At 38.6% G+C, this 25,757-nt stretch overlaps 1 protein-coding gene across 2 annotated transcripts in view; it reads right to left on the bottom strand.

Annotated features, from left to right (window-relative positions):
• Positions 1-10,451: 10,451 nt before the first annotated feature.
• Positions 10,452-25,757, bottom strand: part of EFTUD1 (elongation factor Tu GTP binding domain containing 1) — a 75,345-nt gene continuing 60,039 nt past the window's right edge. The window contains exons 18-19 of one of the 2 annotated variants that reach the window (XM_010191282.1): positions 24,703-24,887; positions 10,452-11,017 (exon numbers count right to left, since the gene is read on the bottom strand). In XM_010191282.1, coding sequence (XP_010189584.1) covers positions 10,829-11,017; positions 24,703-24,887 — 374 coding nt within the window. In that variant the 3' untranslated portion in view covers positions 10,452-10,828. The remainder of the gene's footprint in view (positions 11,018-24,702; positions 24,888-25,757) is intronic. The other variant, XM_010191283.1, reaches the window with a different exon arrangement.

Raw genomic sequence — 25,757 nt, 5'->3', positions numbered from 1 at the left:
ACCTCAAAAGCAGCATGCTCTTCGGGAGTGTCACTGTACATCACTGATGAATATCACCACCAAGAGGTTTGATACAGCAGCATCAGAAAAGTCTATGTGGCATAATAGGGGAAGTCCTCATCTTTGCCTTGAAAAACTGAAAATATACCTATGATTAAAAGATTTGTTTAAATACACAGAGTAAAAGGGATGCAAAATAAACAAACTCCCCTTACTTTGCTATAATTCTAAAAAAAGCTTTTTAGAGGATACCAACACAGAACCAATGGAAAATATCCTTGGATTTGGAAACTAACAACAGTTGCAGAATTTCAATCTCTAAGTATCAGGAAATCATTATTCATGCAAACCCTCTCTGTAACAACTCCATCAACCTTTCCAAAATAATATTTGCTGTAAAAAAGGCCTCTGAACCTATCAAACTGTTATTTTCTCTTCTATAATGTTCTGTGGTTGCGTAACTTCTGAAAGTGAAGTTTGCCCATTTACCCAGTAACCATCTTCCTCTCTTCTGGCCCCGATTACTGCTGCATCTTCAACGGCATTGATTGTCAACTAAAACAGAGTGAAAAGCTTACCCTGTGACTTTTTGCCCTTTTGTTACGTATTCAGGATGATTAAAGCCAATCTGAAATAATTTCAAATTGATTTTTACATCTGAAATACCAAACACAACAACTTGTCCTTTCTCTCCCTTTTGTTGAAGCCTGGATAATGATGTTGTGCAAGGTCTGAACATTAAATCTCTTTCTCTCTCTCGCTGAGCACAGACGAAAGGCCAGTTCACAAGAACCGGTGAGGGAAGGAAAGCTCTGGTTCAGGTTGTGGTCTCACTGATATCACTTGCCCACTCCCCCAGAGATTTAGCCTACGCGCTTCGATTCACAGTTGTGGTGACTTGAGACTTCTCTAGTAAAAGCACAGTCCACACACACTTCTGAACCAAGCTAGGGGCTAAAGGAGGCTAGGGGCTGTATTTAAAGAAAATCTTCATAGAAGTAAATCCAAGTTCTAAAAATTAAAATAGAACACACTATTCTTTAACCATTTACCCTGATAAAAAGCAGGGGTAAACTCAGCATACATCCAGCAAGGAGGGAAGAATCAAGACTAGCATTGTGCCCCACAACAGCTCAATATTTTAGATTTACTGTCAGCCTCCTGCCTGTCTGCTTTGCATTGTGCAGACTCAGATCAAGAATTAAATCTAGAGGAAAAGGCATCTGTTCAGGGGCTATTAGCAGCTCTTTGTTTTACAAAGTGACCAGTTTCCAAAGGATTCAACATCTTTTCTTTTAAAGTAAGGGTTTTGCAAGCAGCTTATCTGCAATAAAAAAAGCCCACCACTTTATAAAAAGTATTACAAAAGTCACTTTAAGAGTTACAGTAAAAGACCACAACACAGACATTAAGAGTCTGCCCTTCAAAAACCACGGGTCTTTCATTTACTCAGTGGTTTGGGATTTTTCGTTTGTTGCTTTTAAAAGTAAAATACTATATTTGGGGGTTCTTGTATGCATTTGGTTTTTTCTGCCATCGTGGTGAAGCTGCAAACATTTTCATGTTTTTCTCTAATTTGATGCCAACATCAAGCTGGAAACTTTTTATTTTAATGAAAACAGAGATTCTGATGAAACACAAGACCTGAGGTTTTTAGGAAAAACAAAATATCACAAGATTTGTCATAAAAACATAGAGTTGGCAACAGTAGCAGTTTCTTATGAACAGTAGCTTGCTATTTATAGGAGTGCTCAGAAGTCTGCAGACATATTTCTGCTCTCCAGTAATAAGCCTATAAAGAAAAAAGGCTCAGCGAGCATTATCACAGATACCTGTCCCTTTGTAAGTCAAGAACAAAGTGACAGTGGCACAAAAACCAGATCTTCATCCAGCAGAAACCACACAGGACTCAACTGAAGTCACATAAACCACAGTGAAATACCCAAAATGAGATTCTGGTCCTAAATCTTGATCTACAGGTAGTAAAAGCTGAAGGCCAGGCTGTATTACATACCACACTTCCATGCAATCAGCTGCAAAAGAAGTGCGTGTTCTCCAGGGAGGCAACACAAGGGAGTTGATTTGCCACCCCAATACAGACACCATGCCAGTCCCACAGCTGCACTGAAGTGTGTCTGACATAGCATGTACAATTTTCATAGTGTTCAGTGATTCTTCCAACTGTTCAGTGACTTTACTCACCGAACAGCTCCTTTGTTCCTTCCAGCTGAGGTTGAAGCTAATATCCAACTTCAGTGTTTTGGCCTCTGTTTTCCTTTGGCTGCCTGCTCGCAGGACAGACACTCTGGGTTAATGCAGCCAATGGTACAGACTGGGGAACTTGTCTTTTTGGACTGTCTAAGAGTGATTCACACTTCATATGACATTGACATTGCTGAAGTCCAAACTGCTAATATCAATACTAAAATCTGTTTATACAACAAAAGCAAAGGAACCTTACAGTCACTTCACCTCTCAGGCATGTTTAGAAGATGCAGCTGTTTGCAATGTGTTTGTTAACTATGAGGAAATACATAGTTTCATTCTCTCTGGCCAGAGAAATATAGTGACTGCAAGCTCTAGAGCAAAAGAAGAGCCCAGCTTATCAGCCACCATTTTCCTTTATCAATCACAGTTGTAGCATCTTCTCCTTGGCTTGGAAGAAATGATTCTGGAAGAATTGTGCTCAAGCACAAGTGACAGCTATCACAAAGGAGGACAGTCACTGTACTTCCCTCTTCTATAGCCCAAACTCTTCCAGCCCAGGTTGGCAGAGGCTTCTTCATGTGCCTAGTCAGTATTCAGCTTTGGGGTGCCCAACTGAGGAACATCATTAAGGCATTTCCCTTATAGCATTCTCTTCCATGAGAGGAGAGAAAGCTCTGTAATTTCAGGACCCTGGGCCTCCCACCTTCATGTAGCCTGTGGATTTCAGAACAGCATCCCTTCAAATACGCCTGCATGTGGTTCTTCAGGCTCCACCTGCCCCTGCAGCAAGATTCAACAGAAGCCACGATTCACTGCTGGGTCCTGGCGGAAAGGGATTTAAAGGGTTATTCAGAGCTGCTTTCTACACTGTCAGTAAACTGCTACCCAGGGAATTGCTGCTGCTGGCAATGCACAGCTCCCTTCCACCATGCTCTCTGAAATGATGAGCCTGCCACGGTCAAGGGGCTTCTATGAAATCTGCAGGACAGGAAGGGAGATAGAACCAAGCTATGGAGGCTTGTTTCTCCATGCTTTCCCTCGCAGAGGCAAGGCTGTACAGAGGGCATGCTCTGACTGGTAATTACATTCTGCCTGTCAAGGCAGCGCATCTTCCATATCGCATGCTTACACACTATCTATTATTGAACACTTCTAGAGCCACAAAGCGATCTCACTATGCAATTAAAACAGTTACTAGAAGGGCACCCATACAAGCGTGATGTTTTTTTTTTTCCACAGCATTTTTACATTTCTTCTCCAGCCTTTCCCTTTCACACCAGCTGCAGTCAGAATACTCACTGGCCTTGATGCTTACAATGTTGGATGTGACAGGAACAGACTACACATTGTTTTAACACAGGAAGGTTAATTTAAAATAACCTTCCTAAGCTGTTCATACTGCATGACAGCAACATTACAAGGAGGAGACATGGATTCATAAATAGGATCAGCTTTCAATCCCCAGACCAGTGATAGCAGCACTTGTGAACATACTGTGCCTCGTCTCCAGGGGAAGTGCAGCTTCAGCTGCCACTTGCACAGCTCCTTCTGTCAGTCGCTCCATGAAGCAATGCCAGTTTTCTCTTCTAAAAAGCCTTTCTCTTGACCTCCTAAAGGTAAACGCTACCATGACAAGAGATGAAAGACAGAGAACAATTAGCTGCAGGTATGCTCCACAGCGTGCCTGCTACTGTATTTCAGCACCAGTTGGCTCTGGATACGTCTGTATCGCTGAGCAAATAAATCAGCCTTTGGAATTTGGTTGATTGTTAGAAAATCATCATTTAAAGGAGTGTTAGAGAAATAAAAAAGAGGACTTACAGTCAAACATATATACTAGATGCATCCAGAAACTACTGCTTAATCGTTGTATCTTGCCTGTGTAAAAATTTTTGTGTTTTTTTGTTGTTTGGTTGGCTTTTTCTTATCTCAATCTGCACTCCTACATGACAGACCTTGACTTTGCATGCTCCCCTTTGAACAAAGTAGGAGTAAAACAGAGTGCTCAAGTAGTAAATCTACCCAAAAAGTTATGCACCCTCCAGACGCAGCAAAGGAGTGGGACTCCTGAAGCTGCCATGGACTTTTAAAGATCTTCTTCAAGCACAATTAAATCTACCTCTTCAACATGATTGACCTCCTTACAGCACCACTAAGGACAGACAGCATTTAGACTTGCATTGCATGGTGTCCGCTCCAAACCATTTTCTTGAATCCTACAGTTACAAGATAGCCAAATATTCCCTTTTCCCAAATGCTATGAAATCTTCACTACAGCAAAAAACTGCTTTTATTGGGCACGATGAGTGGGAAGGCCAGGGATCATAAAAATCTCTGCTGCTTACTCCACAGCCTTCTTTTCACATTAATATTGTGGGCTTTTCCTTCCTTTTTAAGCAAGTTATTACCCAGAATTATTGTTTTCAGGATAATATGGCAGAGAGGACAACGATACACATAACTGTCATGGAGTCATCACTAAAGCTCAGAAGTTTCTTAAGATTTGTCTCTTAAGTCCAAGGCCTTTGCCACAGCCAAACAAATGACAAAATATTCCAGGGTAGCAGTTTACAATGGTATAAATCGTTCAGAAAGCAATGCAACAGAGTGATTTATTTATTACCTGACTTAATTTATTACAGTGTAAAAGAACCATATGAAAAATTTTGGAAAGAGCTCTCCACAGATGGGAAAAAGCCAGCACTGAATTGGTGATGATGATCAATCTGCCTCCCATTTGTAATTCCACTTGAGAAGATGCATATTTTAGCTGCGCTTTGTGGCCACTTCACAAAAAAGTAGCACAGCATTACTGAATTCCCCTCCCTCTCAGGGGATAGAAAACATGTCTGTGAGCATGTAGGAAATGCAGACTTTAAAAAGGCTATAGATCCTTTTGACAAAAGTTTTATTTTTTGCTGCCTATGCAGATTATTATTTATTGTTGGCCTTTTACACAAGCAGCTTTTTTGGGGCAAAAAAAATGCATCTAGATACATCACTGGAGAACAGTGAGACATGGCACTTCTGTAAGGGTGAAGGACAAGCCTTTTATATAGCCACCAAAAATGCTAACAGGAAAACACTACTGAATTTTGCTCCTTTTTTTGGGTTCAAATTCCAGAATCAGCAAGTCTTTACAAAGTTAAGCAGTTTCAGACAAAAGAAGTAAGTTGGTAACAAAAACATTCCTCTAAAGAATCAGTGGGTGCCTATGGAGTTGGATCCTCGGTAAAATAGGAAATGAAGGTGGAGGGATGAGTAGAGGGGGAGGAAGGATAAATTAACAATAAATAAATAAAGCTCCTGGAGGAAAACAACATCTGTTGAAACAGAAAAGTCTCTGCCAAACAGCCCAAACCACACTCCTTGTTATCTACTTTTTTCCTTCCCATTAGTCATGGTTTGCAGGAGTTTTATAATCATGGAATGATACAGCTGTAAAAGACCAATGCCCCCCAGACTTTTCAGTTCAGTTTATTAATAGAAACTAGAAAAACCAGTGTTATTTTTTATCTTATATACTTTTCAGTAGATCCAAACCAGCACAAAACAAGTCAAAAAGCACACACAACAGAGGATATGACTAAGCCACATCAAGTAGATAACAGACCAAAATTCAGACACACTGCTAAATCAAAATGATATTTACATGTAAATGTTTTATCTTGCATGTAAATTACTTGTCTAAGCACCAGTAAAACCAGCCAGGCCTACACGGACATATCACATTAACGCTAAGTATTTTCCTTCCAGCTGTACTGAAGAAGCAAATCTGAGATACTGCAAATTTGTGGAGTAAAACTGAAAACCAGTGAAGAACAGCACAATAAGAAACGTACACACTTTGCATCATTTTACAGACATATCTATGCATGGTTTAAAAGACATTCTACTCCACATTCTGGCAACCTTTCCCCAACTTCACTGGATCCCACTCTGCAGAAAATTCCCAAGAAACTTCAGTTGTGGCTGTGGAAATGGCATCAGCTTTTTCTAAAAACAACTCGTGCCAGGTAACACTACCAACGTGGATGTTTGTGTCTTATACCCCTTTATTAACACTTAACACCCTTCAAGGAAGGATTTAAAAACGTTTTGTGAATGCCAAACTATTATGTGTCAACATCATAACAGGTACTAAAAAGCCCTTATCACTCTTTTCTTGACTGTCCTTATCCTGTCCATGATGCAACAAAGAAAACTATTCTTCCTTGCCTAGTTTCAACCCTTGCGTTTTTACAGGCAGTCTGGTATGAAGAAGAATCAAAATAAATCAGAAGCTGTGAGAATTCAAACCAAGCATTAAAAAAAAATGGTGCTGACAAAACCATCCAGCTCATTCGCATCCTCTCCTCCACATGCTCTACTACTTCTATTTCTGCTTCCAAAGGAAACTAGGAGGAAGCACAGAAAAGTCTACACAGCATTCTGAACCAAATTAAAATTAGAATGGAGAAACCCTAATACAAGCAGCAAAACATTTCGATATGCTGCCCAAAGAATTTAGGCTGATACGATCAGGGCCAGAAGAAAAGTTACCTGATTCCCAGTTCGAATTCTGCTGCCAAGTCACACTGCGGAAGGTTTTAAGCAGATCTGCAAGCTTCTATTCTTCAAGTTGTCTCATCTGTAAATGGTACTTGTCTGGCACTAGGTTTATAAATGAAAAAAGTTTCAGACAGATATATCTGAGGAAGATCTCTCTAATCAAGAGTGCTCGTTTACTCCCAGAATTGCCAAGTACAGTGTATTTACCTCCTGTGTAAAGCAAGAGAAGGAAACTGATTGTCCAGTTTCTCATTTATACTGGAGGCATTTATTCCCCTCACCCAGTCTGTGGAAACAAAGAACAAGCAAGCACTTATCAAGAGCTGAGGTTCTTCCATGCTGGTGGGTCTCAGGTGGTTGCACAAGCAGGTGACTCCTTACACCAGAATGCAATTTTTCATGGTGTGGCAATGTGCCAGGCCTGGCTGCACCAACCTCATGAGCTGAAGGTTCAGTCCCTTTTAACCAGGCTGTCTGAAAGATCAATTAAAGATTCCTCAAGTAGCATTCAAGGATTTTCCTGCCCACAGCTCTTCATGAGAGGAATCTTACTGCTTATTTGTCATCTATTGTAAAGCCTGACTCAACCCACCTCTCCCTTTTTACGATACTGGAAGGACTACTAAAGAAGATTGCAAGGTACTTGACTGTGCTTGACCTTCCTGTAGATTTATGGATTTCTCCATATATTTATAACCCTCCACGACACACAGAAAAGCAGAGGGTTCTACCATGCACCATGAGAAACATAAAGGACATTTATAATTGTGTTTGCTTAACCAACCTCAAATTGTTAAAGAGGTTCAACTCAAAACAACGGCCATCTGGAGTCCAAGAATTTTGCCAGTACCCCTCTGAATACTTACTCTGATAGCAATCTAATAAAGCATTCCAAAACCATGTACAGCCACAGCTGCTCTTCCATGCTCTAAATTGATCAGAAGAACAGTGCACAGTTCAAACGCTGCATGTTGTCCTCTTCTTGTTAGCGCAGCCGCTGACTTCAGGAAGAAGTGATATGCTGTTTCCCACAGAATAAGCTTCCAAATATTAGTGTCTCAAACAAGAAGAGTTAGTTCCTAAGGTTAGCAGGGAGTCAAGAGACTGTATTCAGACCTAATTTGGGAACTACATGTTTTGATACAGAAATATTATGCTTCTCTGGTGTCTCTGTCCTCACCAGTTGTAACACTGAGCATGCAGCTGTAGTATTCAAGTAACACGGAAAGAGCAGTAAGAAAGAAAACACAGCACAGGTTCCAGTCATACTTTGATTTCTCTTTTGGACTCCTGCTTTAAAATGTAAGTGAAGTTTGTTGGAAGAAAAATAAATGTGAAAAAAAGGTGAATCACCTAAAATTGCTAGTGTTTGAGAAAATGAAAGATTTTTAAAGCAAGAAGATAAAAGAAATGTGGCCAGAGACAAAAGAGAGGGGTTTGCTGGCCACTGCTTGGTTTTTATTCTTCTCTGGGGAAATCTAGTTCCTATTTTTGTTTTTTATTTCTACAAAGTAGAAAAATTTGGATTATCATATGGCTTGCCCAGTGAATAGCTACCATGCTCTAATAAATATTACCACACAGAAGCTGACAGGCTTTTTTATACATTATCAAATTTAAGGAGTCTTGAGTCTACTCACACCAGTAGAGCCAAATCCCACGAATTGAGTGCACAGTTTTTAGAAAGTTGAAAGTGCACTGAACATTTACACATATAAAATATTTTAAAAGCTGTGTATGTTTATTTTAAATACATATTCTATTTAGCAATAAAGCTGGTAATGGAAAATGAAATTATATAAGGCTAGCTCTCAATTAAATCTTTCCATGGCTTGCTCCATCAGCAAATTATTTATCCCACTTTGCAGAGATTTTCCAAAATTATGTTATAGTGTTTTGTATGTGTAACAAAGCTGGGAAAAACCAGCTACATCAAGTTACTTTTTGAATAATCCAGAGAAAAATGGTTAGATATTCATGGCACATAAGCAATTAGATTCTCTTCCCACTAGTAGCTGTTAGTAAAGAAAATAGGTCTTAAATATTGCTGCTAGCACTTCTTCCAGGTTGGTTAGATTTTCTTCTGCTAGTTAATGTTTTTGCTCTTTACACATAATAGTGTTGCAACATCCTGAATTAATTATCATCTTTATGCTGTTTGAGATGCAAACTGAAAATGTGCCATAACAAAATATGAACGCTATTGTTAAATCTTTTAAAGTCTGTTAATGCTCTTTCTGCTTACTCAAGTATAGATTACAGTTAAGAATTATGCAGTCCTGGACAAACCTGTCCATCTCTATGTTACCTGTTCAAGCACCTTTGTGACTTCAGGCCAGACATCCCTAACCCTCATCTTGCACTCAGCTAGCAGGGTAGCTGTTCTAGCCAAGACCCCATTACAAACATTTATGTCCTGCTGTTTTTTGCAGGATGCATTAAGATACCATGCCTTCCATGGCTATACCAGCTGGCAGTGCCCACACCACGTAAGTGTGTTTGTTCAAGCTCTAATAGGGCTGCTGTGCAGACACCCCTTGCAAAACAGCAGCAATTTATGGAACAACCTTCTAAGGAAAGCAAATATTTCATTTGCCTGAATAATTCATAAATACAATCTTAAAAGGAAACATTTCCATAATGAAAGCAAACAAGCTGGTAAAGAAAAGACTGCTATTTAAAATAAAAGTTAAGCATTCCAAATCATCCTACTCTTGAAACACATAACAGTTTTCTTTCCTGTAAGAAGCAAAACTGGTATGAGTAACTTCTGCCTGCTGCATTAATTGACATACACAGAATATTTGCTCAGAAACATCAAGTAGGCGCTAAAGGAGTACAAGGCAATCACAGATTTAAAAAATGGTTATGTTCTGGAAGGAAAAGGACAATCCGTTTGCATGGCTATTTGAAACAGAACTCTTCGCAATGAGCAAAGACAAGAGGTAGCAAGAAGTCAGTTGGCACAAGATTTAAGGACTTACTTCCCATTCATTTAACTAAATATCAGAAACTCTTCAAGGACACTGACCTATTCAGTCTTAACCTTGTAGAATTTCTTGTCCTTTCCTTTTACAAATCTAAGCAGCCAAATGAGAAGATAATTCATGCATCATGTTTGTCTTTTTCTATCCAAGGTTTCAGTTTTTCTTAACTAAAACTTACACCCTGTGAGGACTTTTTTTTTTCCTGTTAGTCTTGGTCTGAATAATTTTGGAGCCGTGTGCATCCTAGACACCTGCAAGCAGCAAGACATTTTGTATATTTTTGCAAGTGTTTCCCTTCACTGAATTCAAGACAACAGGCAGAATGGGTAGACATTTCTGCAGGAGTCTGTAAACACAGCATTGGCAGGAGTAGCTGTGTGCCTAGTTCAGAGATGGCAGCTCCCAGCTTAGGATAATCATGAACTCTTTCATAAGATGTGCTCTAAGGAGGGAAAAAAGACAAACCTTGCTTGGTTTGCAGTGCTTGGTTTTCCACACGCGCTATTTTTGCCCTCTGATTTAAAGACGATACGTTACTGATTTAGACTGCTTACACGAGAAACAGAGTAAAACAAGTAGTTTAGAAACTCCCAAAAGGCTTACATGTATTTGCATATAGGTAACTATGGAAAGTACTGGTGAATAACAAATACATTACAGAAATTAAAATAAATTTTAAAAGAAGAGTCAAAAACATTAAAGAGCTAAATTCAGTGCATAGTTTATTTGCAACAAATTAGCTAACCAGCTCTAACTGTAATTACAGCTGATAAACCAGAAAGAAAGAAAGAAATTAAATTAGTAGTTCCTAATCCTGTGACAGAAAGTTCAATAGGGCAGTAAGTTTTAAAAATTGAGACCAATTACAATGAATATGTCTATATTTTATTTAAATAAATAAACTATTTTCTCTGTATAAAAGTTGGAAAGGCTTAAGTTTATTAAAACATAAGCCACAGATAATGTAGTATGTAAGAGAAGTTGTGTGAAAGAACAACGATCAGAAGAAATTTTGAATCTGCTGCATAGAAAATTATCCACCTGCCATTAGCTGAGTCAGGAGAGAAAGGAAGTGGACACAGCTACTTATTTCTACTGAGAGTTCTTTGCTTTTCAGCATGCTCCACAATTTTTTCTTCTACATAAAGTCCCTTTCGTTTCCTTACTGCATTCATGTACTTGCGGGCCTGGTTCTCCGAGTCTGCCTTTTCCCCAAAGTGCAAATATTCTTCCTCAGTGGTTGGTACCCAGAATGGGTCACTTGAAATGATCTGTAAAGAGGAAAACAAAAGTAGTACAAAAGTTTATTAGTACCTTTCAGGTAATCAATCTCTGAAGTAGAGCAATATGAAAGTAGAGCAGATAGTTTTCTGGAAAGCCTGCAGTTAGCTATTTAAGCAGAAAACACGAGTTAAGATACACTAAGTAGCCTTTGCTGTAAGAAGCCCACAGTAGCTTTTCAAATTCAGTTGCATTTATCTGCATACAATTATTTTTTCCAAGCAAATTTAACTGCCAGTCAGCAAACAGTGCCAAATAACATTCAGAAAATTATCAGTTCTCATGAAGGAATTCCTTATTTAGAACATTATCTCACCATGATTTTGTCAGAATTTTTAAGAACTGAAGGTTTCTGCTTATTTCTGTGCCCTATGTTCTTCGATCCCTGTGAGTTGGACAGATGGTTTAAAAAAATATTGGTTTTGGTGCTAACATATTTAGTAGAGCTGTTGTTGCAGCTTAATATCTATGAGGCCCTCCTCTAGAAGAGATTTTGGGTCTAACACGATCAGAGAACAACTGGCTGTATCTTTATCCCCAGTTCATCCTACATACCCCACCCTTCTCAGGCTACCACAGAAAGTATGCCAAAGATGTAGTTATCTTACAAAGTCTTTAAGAGCTTTCCTCATTTCATCCTCCAGAGCAAAGCTACAGTATTTTTAATCCCCCAAGGAAGTCTGAAGAGATATTTACTCTCTGCCTTTGGACTATGTAGATTTCACACTAATTCTAGGCTTAATGCTTAAATAGCCAAAAAAAATAGCGATTTATTCTGTTAGTGACTTTTGTATTACTTTAAGAAGTTTTAGGTTTCCAAGTAAATGTTTTAAGACATAGAGAAAAAGGAGGATCCCCTTTCAGTTCTAAGCTCCCAAGAATCCACCTCAGTTCTACTCATTCGTTAAACTGTTGCAGGCACCAGAAATTACTCCTAAGTTGCTAAGAGTGATCATCAAGTCTCAAGCTCATATGACATGTACGTGTAATCAAATCCGGGAAATGCTCTCTAGTGAACTGTCGTCTGGGTGACCAACCAAAACTGTATAGGGTTATAGTCCCGAAATTCAACTTTCCTTCCTTCCCATTGTTGGACAATTGACCATAAAACAGAGTAAAAAACACTGCAGTTAATGAGCATTAAGGAACTTAGTGAAAAATAACAAGATCACCTTCCAAGAATGCTAAACAGAAGCATTAGGAAGGGATAAAATTGACCATATTATGTTACTCAGGTCCTATTGCAAATTTCAAAAATACTTATTTCACTTAAATTATTGTAGACTTCCTCACAAGATGCAGTTAGAGGCAATATATTTTTACTAAAAAAACCCAAAGGTGATACTATTTCCATTTCTTAAACAAAATCCTCACAGAAAAAGGAGTGCAGACAAGTATTAGTGACTGTAAGAATCGTGATAGTTATGACAAAATTGAAGACACCACTTTATAATAATTTCTGAAATATATAAGATTAGCACTAACATTAAAAACTGACAAAGAGAGAACTACCCTAAACTACAAATTTTAGCTTAGTGTTATAAGCTTTTCTAGTGTTACAATTTTTTTCTTCTGACAAATACTTTCAACTGCCATACTATATTTCAAATCAAGAAAAAGTTCTTAAAGCTTATGTAAACTACACAAACTAGCAAGAACAGGAATTAAAAAATGATGCCTCAAGATGGACAATTTCCCCCAGAATCACAGAATCACAGACCGTTAGGGATTGGAAGGGACCTCAAAAGCTCATCCAGTCCAATCCCCCTGCCGGAGCAGGAACACCCAGATGAGGTTACACAGGAAGGCGTCCAGGCGGGTTTTGAATGTCTGCAGAGAAGGAGACTCCACAACCTCTCTGGGCAGCCTGGTCCAGTGCTCTGTCACCCTCACTGAGAAGAAGTTTCTTCTCAAATTTCAGTGGAACCTCCTGTGTTCCAGCTTGTGCCCATTACCCCTTGTCTTATCATTGTTTGTCACCGAGAAGAGCCACAATTGTAAAAGTCCCAATTTAAAATCAACAATCATAAAGCTCTAATTTAACACCTCATGTTCAATGACACCTAACACAAACAAAGCACACTTTATTATGAGGAGCTGGGAAAATGACTATGGCAGAAGATGGCTATTCCGTATTAGTTGACATTGTAGGTGCAACCCTGCAAAATAGTATGTTAAGCCCCTAAACCAACAGAAGTAGTTTTACTTTGTACAGTATACTTTAAGTACATACATAGTCCTGGTAAATTAAGTGGAATACTACTCTTATGTTGAAGATGACATCCAAAGTCAATTATTTAGGTGGGAAATGACGATGCATAGGGATGTCTGCCTGAAAACCAAAAGCAAGCCGAGCTCAGAAATAAGCAGTATGAATTGTAGCTTTCCAAATGTTTCTACATTTATTTTTAACATAAAAGTAAGGACTGCCTACCCAGAGAAGAATCTGCCTGAGTCACATCCATTTCGATGGCTGGCACAGGGCCTTATAACTGATGCCTAGAAACTTAAAGGTGATTCATTGGCAGCTTACATCAATAAAAAAAGAACAGTCCCCCTTCTTGGAGAGCTTGAAAGTTTTACCATTATTTTATGCACCAGAAATAAAGAAAAGGGGCAGTGAAGACTACTGGAGTTTTTCCAACTTTTGGGCAAAATTTGCATGATGAAGCTGTTGTGACGTTTGCACTGAACATCTTAATGATGGAAAAACACCAGGGACTTCCCCATTCATGATCTCCTTAAAGAGCTGAACAAACGAAAATTTCAAAGCCCAAGAGCACATGAGTAAGAAAAAGTGATTCATGCTCAATGGATTTGCTCCAGACTGTACTGCTGAGGGAGATTACAAAGTCACAAACTATGATCACTTAAAAGGCTGTTACTATCCCCTTTGATGAAGTGGTTTTTTTTACGTTAGCAAGAAATCTAACACCCAGAGGTTATGCCTAGAGAAAAACAGTGAAACTGGCTCTTAATGAATTGATACAGCAGAGTCCAAAAGTATACAAAAATTGACGTTACAGATCTAATCTACCTGTAAATATTTAGATACTGTAGTGATGGATGCTTAAGAAAATCCCCAGGTTTGACTGACTGGTTTTCAGTAATTTATGAAAGACTTTTCTTCTAAAGTTAACTGAAGTTTTGCACTGAATGCATCTTCCCCTGATAATAATTCTTTATGCTTCAACAGGTATCTCTAGCTCTCAAGAAAGCTGCCATAACAGGAGAGTCAAATGTATATACTATTTAGTATTCAGTAGCCAGCAAGGGTAAACCTGCAATCTTACTGCAGCACGGGGCTACAGAACCTTGAGTGAACCTTGTACTGCTACATGACACAGAACAGCACTGTGAAGAGACATAAATTGGGTTTCAAAAGCCACGTCAAGTACCCACAGAAGCTAGCTTTGCTTCTCAAACTGTCAGTTCAGGCACTACATACTACTTCTAGAGCAAGTCAAGGTGCCATTTGAAAATTTCTGTTAGAGGATCATGCCTAAAGACATGTAAATGAGGTTAGTTAGATCCCACTATTTGTATCACCACGCCATGGTTAAGTAATGAGAAAGAGGAAGCCAGATCTACTGAGTCAGCATCAGCTGTGCATCTCCTTTAAGAATGCAGCATGTAGCCACATTAATGTAACCCTAATACAACCACAGAGAGGTGTTACTGACACAGCAATACAAAAAAAGCCAGAAGTTTCCCTTCAAAAAGTCCTGATTCTCAAAGTGAAGGTGAGGGCACAGATGACTGTTCTTCTTCTATCCACATCATATGAATGGATCAAAGCGGATGAATGTAGCAGGAGGCATCCATCATTCCCCATACTCTGAGCACAGTTCCAGCAAGTGAAAGGAAAAAACCACTTCAGTATAATGCTCCAAGAGCACTGTCATCAATTTGTTTACCATGGCAGCTGTGAGAATGGTGGGTCTGGGTTTGCTGGAATCAGAGCTGAGGAACTTTTTAGCCCCTGAGCTATTGTTTGTATTCATGGGAACCCCATAGGCACGACTCTGGAATCTGTGACAGAAACACGGTTTTTGTTTGGAGAGAGTCCTAAATGATGAATTAGATTCTAAATGGGCCAATACTTCTGGAATACGAGGTAGCCATGTCACAGAAAGCATTTACCATGGGATCCTGCAAGATCCACAGGATCCAAGCAGAAAAGACACTCAAAACCGTTATTTATTCTATGTTCATGTCACTTTTCTTTTAATACTATTTAAATGTTTCCAAACACTATTTTTCAGTACAAAACTAATATATATAACCTCAGATTAATTTTTAAAACAGAAATGTCTTAGCATCTTAAAAATGCTTTTCCAAAAAGCTACACTCCTAAGCAAAAACTTTAATTAAGACAGAACTGGAAATTCAAAATATCACGCCTTTCACGGCTGAAAATCTGTCAGTGACTCAAGCAATTCAGTTAACCGTCTATCAAAGGCCTTTACTCTGCCTTTCTCTCATTCTGCCTGTGAGCCATGTGTGCCTGGGAACCTCTGAGCAGAGGCAACAAGCAAATTATCACAGCCAAGCTTTTTATACCCCAAGTATAACAGACAAAAGATGCCAAGAGGAACCAATATTAAGAGAGAGACATTGTAAAACCAATGACATGATGGCATTGTTAGCACTACGGTAAAGTATACTTTAAAATGCCACCATAATGTGTGTGACCTGACAACAAGAAAATACAACATATCTTTTCTTCAGAAACTTTTGCTGGGACTTGGGAATTTTGCCTTTATAACAGCATAAACCAGCCATTTGCTTATGCTTATTTATTATTCAACACCAGAATAATCTGGTGGGGTCAACAGCAGCCTTAACTGCAAACAGCCCAGAGTGAACACGATTACACCTCCAACGTGTGCACAACAAAGCAACAAGACACGTCCTGCTTCCTCCTGAACACAACCAAATATTTCTATACTATATTCACAAGGCTCTTCTGAAAACAATTTCTTCTAAGAAGTGAATTTCAAATCAAGACTTGTGCAGTGCAGCACTGGACTAGCATTTGCTCTACTGGAGAACAAGTATCTTCTCTAAATGCAACCATATAAAATGCAATATAGTAAAACGAATTAGTGCACAGCAGTTGATACAATTTCTAGGTCTGTTATCACAAATGCAGTTCTCAAGTGATGGTAATGTTCCTTAACAGCATTGTTTAACAATATCTTCATTGATCTATGTTATAAAAGTCTTGGGTGATATAATTTGTTTATATATAACTATGAGCAAATCACTAGAATTCCATTATACTTAAAATAAAATTAAAAAAAAAAATCAATCAATCAAACACATGCCGAAGAGCGTGCTCCACAGCTCACTGCAGGACTGTGAGCCCACTCCAGGTATAAATAAAATAGTGTTTATAATGTAGTCAGCTGGGATTAGGTTTTTCAAAAGAAGTGAATAGGTTACTTCAAATACTGTGAGCGCAGGGGTATGCTTGAAAAAAAGAAATCATTCTAAAGCAAGATATTTCTTTAAATATCACAACTATTCAAACCAACACACCCAAACAATGAAGTCTCATAAGACTTGTTTAGTAACACCACGCGGAGCAGCATAGGCAAAACAGCTGTCTATTTTTTTTAGCCTAACAACCTACACATTAATTATTCAAACAATAAATGCCTGTCTCTATCAGAGGCATAATCTGAATACCTGTAATAATTAACCCATAAAAATGCAAATACAAATACTATGAGCGTACTATGTTAATACTGAATGACAATACAGCGTGTACCAAATTCTGCAAATGATTATGTGAGCTAATCAAACTTTTCAGTAAGATTTGAGTTAGAGCAGATCAACCCCAATTCAAGAGGACTTGGAATTTTAAGCCTTAATTTGAGGATAATTTATTATTTGCATTTCAGTGGCACCCAGATGGCTCCAGCAGTGATCTGGGTCCCATTGTCTGGTGTATTTCACAAAATGCTGGTATGAAACAGTCTCTGCCTAAGGCAGCCTAATTATGCAAAACAAGGTTGAGAGAAGCATCAAAAGCAAACAGAAGGGATCTGCCTAGTTCATCCCAAAGGTCAGGCAGATCTGGGAAAACATCCATGTTCCTCGTAGCATTTCCCCTACTGGTCCTTATGGCCTGACGAGGACAGAAAATTTCTTTTGAGCCAAATATCATCAGTGTAGAGAATGCTTTAGTTGGACCACGAACAGAAAGAGCAGTCTTACACTGCCCAATGAAGATTTTAAGACCAGCAAGCAACATTGCGGCCTCTGTGAACTGCTTAATAAGAAATCCCAAGAACCACTGAAGTCAGTGTGACTGGGCACTACCACAGACAGCCCTTAGCATGCCAGGAAAAACATTATGCCAGAAGCTGTTTTCAAAAAAAAAATTTCAAAAGAACTATTATGCACAATTTCAAAGATGATACAAGCTTCAGTGTAGCAGAATCATTTTTACCTTAGAAAAATTGATGCTAGAAGTATACTTCAAGACTATTCACAGTTCAAATGGTGTTCATCACTTAGTAATGACATAGACTATGCAGCTAAAAGGGTACAGCTGATATGCATGTCTTAGATGTCTGAAGCAGCCCTGTCAAACAGAAATTACCTCTACCTTTCGGGTAAAATGACAGAACTTTGCAGAGGTTTATGTGAAATGTGACCTTGAAAAACTGTTATCTGCTGGCTTTTCAGTAATATGCTGGGTAGTGCTGCAAAAATGCTACAGCACTGAGCATAACCAAATGGTGCAAGGCCATTTGGATACTGGCAGTGTGCTCCCAGCCCAGAGAACACCAGGTAGGGTACCCAGTAAGACTGAGGTCAGGTGGACTGGGGTGGGCTCTAAACAGCGCTTCATACATTTTTTGGGATATGGAGCAGAGGCGGGAGGAGATGATGATTTCAAAAGTGGATAGAGGCTACTTTCTTGACTACACTCCTCCTGTGACCTCAGATCCAGAAAGACCCAATATCTCAGTAGGCAAGGCCTTCCTTGAGTACCACAGAGGGCAATGCAGAGGTACCCAAGTGGGTGGCTAATTCCTGTATTTAACCCAAGCAGCTAGAGTCAGGAAGCAGCGCTGGCAGCGTGCTGCCACCTAACACACACACCAGGCTAGTGCCCGTATGGACAGGGAGTTTTCCAAGTCATTCCTTACCTCCATGTGAAAAGACACAGATCCTAGAGCGGTGTTGCAAGATGACATTTGGCAACTTCAAAATCAACCTTCACGTCAACAGTTGCTTTCCATCAACCCCAGATAAAATGCAGCGATGCTAGCATATGACTAAGAGCTGCCACAACTTGTAATGTAGAGCAGTCTGAGTACCATTTTTGAAGTGATTTCTGTACTACAGTGGGGAAACACTTTCGCTCAGCAATATACAACTGAAGAAGAGATAAAAACTTATCACTAGTTTTGCTATTCTTCTTTCAAGGCAGCCAGGACCTCAGCCTGTCCTTGAAAGAAACCACAATTTAAAATCTCAGGGAAAAATTCAAGTTTGTCTCTTTTCTTAGCTGTTGTTTAACCAACTATGGAGTTGTACTGTTTTTATTCAGTGAAAATCCCTTTTGTAACAGGTATCTTATTCCTGCGCAAGCCTCTACAGGTCCCATATGCTTCCTATTCAGAAAGGAAGAGAATATTCTCTCTGCAGACTCAGCTTCTTCATCTTGGTGCACCCATTCCTTGGCAGTGGAAAGCAGACATCATCTCCTTTCCTGCTTAGGAGTACGGAGTGACTGTGGGAAGTGCTGAGCACCTGAAACGCTTCCACAAAACATCGTGCTGGGGATGGGGATGAAGTGGCAGAGGGTGGGAGGAAAAATAGCTACAAGATGCTAAGAAATTTTACAGAAGCACCTACACATAAAAGTTCTCAAAACAAAAACAAGTCACAGTTTCGCATTGTACCAAATACTTTGTGTACCAGCTTGCCTATTTTATAAATAGCTAATCTTTATATCACATTCTGAAAAAAACACCCCAAAACCAACAATTAATTTTCAGTCTGCCTTGTTACAGATTGTTTGACTACCTTGCAGACAAATCCTGGCTTCACAGAATGCTGCCATTTTGCAACACTACAGATCAACTTATGCATCAAACAATTAAACACAGTATGTCTTCTTCAAGATTATTATATATACTTTTACACAGGCAGTTAAAAGAAAGCATGAAAACAGATTGCTCTCTTCATAACTAACTTGAAAAAAGTCTCAGTTTTATTTCTCTCTGTGTTCCTTAGAAGTATTTTCTGTCAACAGCTCTTGATTGTAAATTAAAAGGTTTTGCAAAAATACAATATTAAAAAGAAAAAAGCAAGTGAGAGAGAATTTATAAACCTAACAGAAAAGTGCATTTATTTTGTACCTATAGCCATCTTGGAAAAGTTTCAAAAATCCAAAAAAGTGTCTGACTCTTAATTTTTCATTTTCTTTTAGAGACAGGAGGCTTAAGGGGATACGGAATAACTTGCAGTCAAACTTCAGATGTTTAACCTACAGAGATATATCAGGAGTGTAGATTCACTGCAAAGTAAAATGAGTATCCAGAAGTATTTCATAATTCAGAGAACCCATTCACAACATATCAAGGCAACGGCCAAGGCCTTAAAACGTCTGAAGTCGGATATGAGACCTCCTCTTCCAATAAATATTGTAATGATGAACATTTACACATTTAGTTATAAAATAAACTCATACAAATTTATTTTGGCTGAAGAGCATCATCCTTGTTTATGTCTCAATCCCTGACAGCTGAGCTTTAGCCTTGACTTCAGTCAGTAGCTACAAGCAGGAATTCGGGAACTGGAAAGAAAAAAGGAGACATGTGGCTCTACTGTTACATTTTTTCCTATTACTTAAGAAACATGTATTGAGAGGGAAAATTAAAGCCACACCACTACCACTTTTATTTACTATTTTAATTAGCTTCAGATGTCCTGGCCAATACAATGAGCTTTTCATATTTGAAAGGTTCCAGATTACTCCTAGAATTCATTTCCATGCCTAAACTGTCACTGGCACAAGGATGTATGGGAAGTTACAGTTCAAACCCAGTATAGATCTGCAGATTCTTAGTCTCTCTCATTACTTTAGTTTGCTTTCTGTTTAATGCAGGCCTAAATCTCATCCAGCAACTTCTGTATTAAGCCTTCATGTTCCAAGTTGTAAAATGACTTGTAATTTGGGAGAAAAGAATTAAAATTCAGAATATAAAACCTCCAGATTCAGAATGCCTCATATTCTTATCACTTACTACATGGAGTCCTTCTCTTACCATTGTACAGAGGCTTAAAGCACGTTCCAGACACTATTCTACTTAAAAGGGATACTGAGAAAGAACTCAGATTAAACATGTGTTTTCAGTTTGCCCATGCCCTGTCCTCCCAAGAACAGAAGTTGTCTAGCAGTCAATCATACACAGTTTAGAAGATGTGAGTTAACAGGAACACTATACATTCCTCAACCTTACAAGCAGATGCATTCGACAATTTCCACACTTGCTGAGATTTCAATCATCACCTGAACGGAGCCACATGCATTATTTTTTTACTGTAACACAGATTTCCCAGATAGGATTAGAGCTCCATTATTCTAAGCATTGTGCAATCACAAATATCTTCTCGTTCAAAGAACCTTATGATTATCATAAAATGACACGACTGAGTGCAAGATGTAACTGCAAAGAATCAAGAAAGAACAAAGGAAACAGGCTCAGGCAAAAACATCCACTAACTGAAGGTATACTATTACTTGAAGTGTAAAAAAACTACAAGGAGATCATCATTATCCCAAAGTTACATATTTTAAACTAAGAATTCAAAAGAAAGTTTATATTGAAATCTAAGAAAATATGGCCCAGTAAACCCAATATGCTTAACATTTGCCTAGGGATATCATAAAGGAAAATACTTGACTACCTTTCAAAATTAATTTGTTTAAACTGGCACCAAACTGAAAGCTCCCACTAATGGTGATTTGGTGTCATCTTCTACAGGCAGGAATAAATTGTATAAGCATGACAGAAGAAATGAATAAAAAAGGAGTATCTGACAAGACAGTCCTCGATCCATTTATTGCTCCACTCCCTGGGGCTGGAGTAATCTGAACTATACAAAATGCATTCATTAACTGGAAAAAAATGGTAATGACATTTCCACAGAGACCAACATGGCTCCATTTAAACACAGGCTCTAGCATTGGCCTTCCTGTGTTTACAGTCTACATATCATATTAATGAAACATAGGAATAATTAAGAAATGAATTCAAACCACCTTTCTTTAAACATGCTTTATGCTTGTGGTTTACATGAGAGGAAGTGTTTATAAGTTTTAAAATACCAAAAAGTGTCTATTTCACTGTCTGTAAAATGGGGATAACAACAACATGTTAGAAGGAATCTGTGTAGAGAAATACACATCCCAGGCACTCAGCTAATGAGCCAAGCACCCTGAGAAAACCCCACTAACACAGAATTAATTCAGAATGCATGGAAAGGTTTGGATAGTATGCAATTAGAGGAGCAACCATACACTCAGCAACTTAGGAAATACAAAACAAAACCAAGTAGCTACCACACTCCCGTTCCATCTTTAGCACTAAGGAAAAAAACAGTGTAAGATCAGCACATTATCTTTAACAATGATACAAATAAAATGCTGATGTCTATCATGCATGTGCCATCATAATTCATCAGCAATGCTGCATTATGAACACTGTCAAAGTCAAGTCTAATACCTAGTGAAACCTGATAGGGTGTTTATTTATTAAGGATCTGGGGTTTGTTTTGTTTTTAGCAGAAGACAGAAAAAGAAACAAGAGAAAAGCTCTACAAACTTCTCATGTGATCTGAGGCACAAACCCATTTTTTTCTGGGTTGTCTGTCATACCACCACCAGAGATTCTGCAAACTGTATTTATTTAGCAATTCTGCTGATGTGAGAGTAGAATGCACTTCCTCTGCCATTGCTGCACAGAACCAACATTGCTAGCAGCTTAGTAAAAGGCTTATTTTGACACAAAAATATGTTAGCATGACTTTCAATGTGGCCAAAAAAACCCAACCCTCCCCACTGACAGATTTGCCAGGTAGAAAGGTGACTTACACGATCACTTTTCCTACTACCACTACATTGTATCATACCAGCTGTAATTACAACCTCTCCTGAGGGTCAATTTTACAAAATGCTGCCAGTTGTTCAAATCTCTCTCTTCTATGCACATCTATAATCATGTGTGAACACTCTCTTATGTGAAATTCGTAACATCTGACAGAATGAACACATACACCAAGGTTTGGGGATAGAAGGGAAGGTCAGAGGGGCAAGGTGGTTATGGTATCGCTTGATATTGGAGCACAGTAGCTAGAAATCCTGAAGAAAATGGTACAAAATGACGGAATTAATGCTGGAATGAACGTCCTTCTGACTGATATTCCTGCAGGGCACCGACATCAGAGGCTGTTCAGACAAAAAAATCAGTTAAGGCATAAAACCTCCCCAGCGACACTTCAGATCAGAACATCCAAAACTGCCAAAACTACTGCGTGCAATACTGCCAGCACTCATTGTTTTGAGGTACCTAATCTGCTACTGCTTTACACCTAGAACCCTATACTCAAAAAGTTGTTGCTTTATCTCCTTTTTTTTGTGCACACACCATCTATGGGGAGTTGCTTTATTTTTTTTTTTCATTTGGTGTAGCTCTGTTTTTCCCTTCTGTGGGTCTCTGTGAAGACAGACTTAGTGACAAGAAGATTAAATACCTCAGTACTAATATTGAGGGAGGAGAGAAGTCCCTGGTCCACTGCATTTTCTAACACCAGTAAGGTACCATTGCCAAGGAAGGTACTTTTCCAAGTCCTAAGTATTGCCAACTCTTTTGATAGCACATTTTCTATTAGCATCCACATAAAATTCCTGAGGCAGTTACAACAACTGCTAACAAAGAAATACTGCTAGTTAAGTATTTAACAGACACTACCTACTAGGACAATTTAGCTGCAGGAAATGAGGAAGAATCCACATCACATGAAAAATCAGCACATACTTCAGAGAGAAAAAGTGGCAAACAGACTATAGCTGGCAACTGCATGGAGTATTACTGACCTCAAAAATCTGTAGTTGTTTGTATTCAGACTTGACATTTGAAGTCACAAAATAAATCAGAAGATGAAACAAAACCAATCAAATAAAAGACTTTCTAATCCATTTACAAAAGCTTCTATGGCCCTAACACCAAATAAAGGAACACCTGACTAAAAAAAAAAACAAACAAAAAACCCAAACACACACAAAAACCCCAACCAAACAGAAGAATCTAGACTCTAGTTATTTTAAAACTTAAAAGTGAAAAGCTTATACCTACTGACCCTTTTTAGAGTAAACTCATTTTTAGATCCTTCAGTGGCGTCTCCTGAGGAGCCCTACAATGCAAGTTTGTTTGTCTTGAACAAGAAACGCTGATTTACAGCTTTTTATTTCTCCTCCAAGATCTACTATCCACAGCATAGGAAGAAAATACAGTGCACTCTCAGCTGCTGGCACTCACAGAATCACAGACTATTAGGAGTTGGAAGGGACCTCAAAACATCATCCAGTCCAACCCCTGCCAGAGCAGGATCACCCAGACCAGGTCACACAGGAAGGCATCCAGGCAGGGTTTGAATGTCTGCAGAGAAGGAGACTCCACAACCTCTCTGGGCAGCCTGGGCCAGTGCTCCATAACCCTTACAGTAAAAAAGTTTTTCCTCGTGTTCAGGTTGAACCTCCTGTGCTCCAGCTTGCTCCAGTTTGCTCCCATTGCCCCTTGTCCTCTCATTTGCTATCACTGAGAAGAGCCTGGCTCCTTCCTCCTGACACTCGCCCTTTATAAATTTATAAACATGACTGAGGTCACCCCTCAGTCTCCTCTGCTCCAAGCTAAAGAGCCCCAGCTCCCTCAGCCACTCCTCATAAGGGAGATGCTCCACTCCCTCCATCATCTTTGTGGCTCTGCGCTGGACACTCCTTACCAGCTTTCCCACCTGCATATTTCCTTTACACCTTCACTTTCACCTCTTCATTTAAGAGACAAAGATGACCAAAGGGGATGATTTTGAGGACACCTCCACTTACTATCGCCAGATTTAATTTTGAAAGAATGAAATCTATTCCCTTTGCCTTTAAGTATGAAAATATATGTCAAATTGGATTATATAAGGACAAAAAAGTCTTAGGTGTCTGCTAACCTCTAAAAGGCTAACTTTCACATCCATTAGATCTGTTGTTTCATTTCCTATTAGTGATAGGTTGGGGAGGTGTGCTTGCTGTGGTTTTTTTTTCCACTCCCTAAACAAGTTTACCAGAGAACTCATTAAAAAAAGGCACATAAAAGTCAGGAAAACACATTTATGAAGAATCAGTTTCATTTGTGAAGGGCTTGCTTTCTATTGAAATAAAAAAGCATCCCATCTAAACAAAACAGAAATACATTTCTGAACAACGTATCTATAAAAGCAAATAAGACTAAGATTAAGCTATTTTTTTCCCCTCTTCATTTCAAAAAGGAATTAGTCAAATGTCTTGACCAAAACTTAACCTTTTCCGCTTATTATTCCAGTCTGCCACATCTACAGGAAAGAGATCACCAAAACAGATGGAGTGAATAGATATTTTTACCTCCCAGTGGCTGAACACCAGCTGCGGACTGGCCAGGCCACTCGTCCTCTTCCTGATTTCATCAGCAAAACCAAAGCTTTCTGCTACTGGCAGGACTGCCTTAATAATAAATACATCCGTCCCCTCTTTCATCTCCTCTTGTAACACGCGGCCTTCTCTTTTGGACAAGACAGCATACACACGACCTGCAAAGACAAAATTTCGATGAGTTCACCAATATATTTATATTCTGCATCATGAAGAGAAAGACAAGACATAAATATTCATTTAGGAGACTTCAGCATTAAGTAAAATCTGTAATTTCTTGGGCTAAAATTCTTCCCTGCAAGAGGATCAATTACGTGGGCCCATTAAATTCAAACAAACAACAAATTCTGTCGTACACTGTGCAGAACCATATGAGTAACATTTTAATAAATCAATACTACTGTACGGATCTAGATAATTGTAGTAAGTGCATTTTATACAATCATACAGCTGTTTTTTAAAAGGCAGTTTGTCAGATTATGTGCCTAACTTGCTTTATTTCTTACAATCAAATATTTGAGAAACATTGTTAAGAAATATTACTGTGTTTCAGGAATAATTTCTCAGCTACCTTTGGAAGCTTCTTTGGATCACCATATCCCTAACTGGTACCTGTTCCAGACACTGAAGTGCTATTCTAATCACAGAAAACTTATTTATCTGAAATATTACATATTTATTATGTTTAATGCGTTCTATTAGTTTTTTAATTAATTCAGGCTTAAGTTAATAATGGATAATTTTTATTTTCTTTTCCAAATTAATATTCAATCCACTGAAATACAGTGCATATATCATGAAAGTAGCTGTGAAAACGCCCATGTTCAACTTTACAGTAGGCATTAATTTTTTAAAATGCTTTTGCAAACTTACTGCTTAAGTATTCTCCAGACAAAAACTAGCAAATACATTTGCATTCATCAAGATAATAAAATCACCAGAAAACCTAAGCACTGAAAATGTTTTAGGGATTCCTTCACTTACAAATGTGAACAGTTAGTAAGTATTAGATGTACAAATTAACTTTA

The sequence above is a fragment of the Mesitornis unicolor genome, unplaced genomic scaffold, assembly GCF_000695765.1.
Source record: "Mesitornis unicolor isolate BGI_N332 unplaced genomic scaffold, ASM69576v1 scaffold6599, whole genome shotgun sequence".
Classification (NCBI taxonomy): Eukaryota; Metazoa; Chordata; class Aves; order Mesitornithiformes; family Mesitornithidae; genus Mesitornis; species Mesitornis unicolor.
This window is presented reverse-complemented; position numbering and strand designations above follow the sequence as displayed.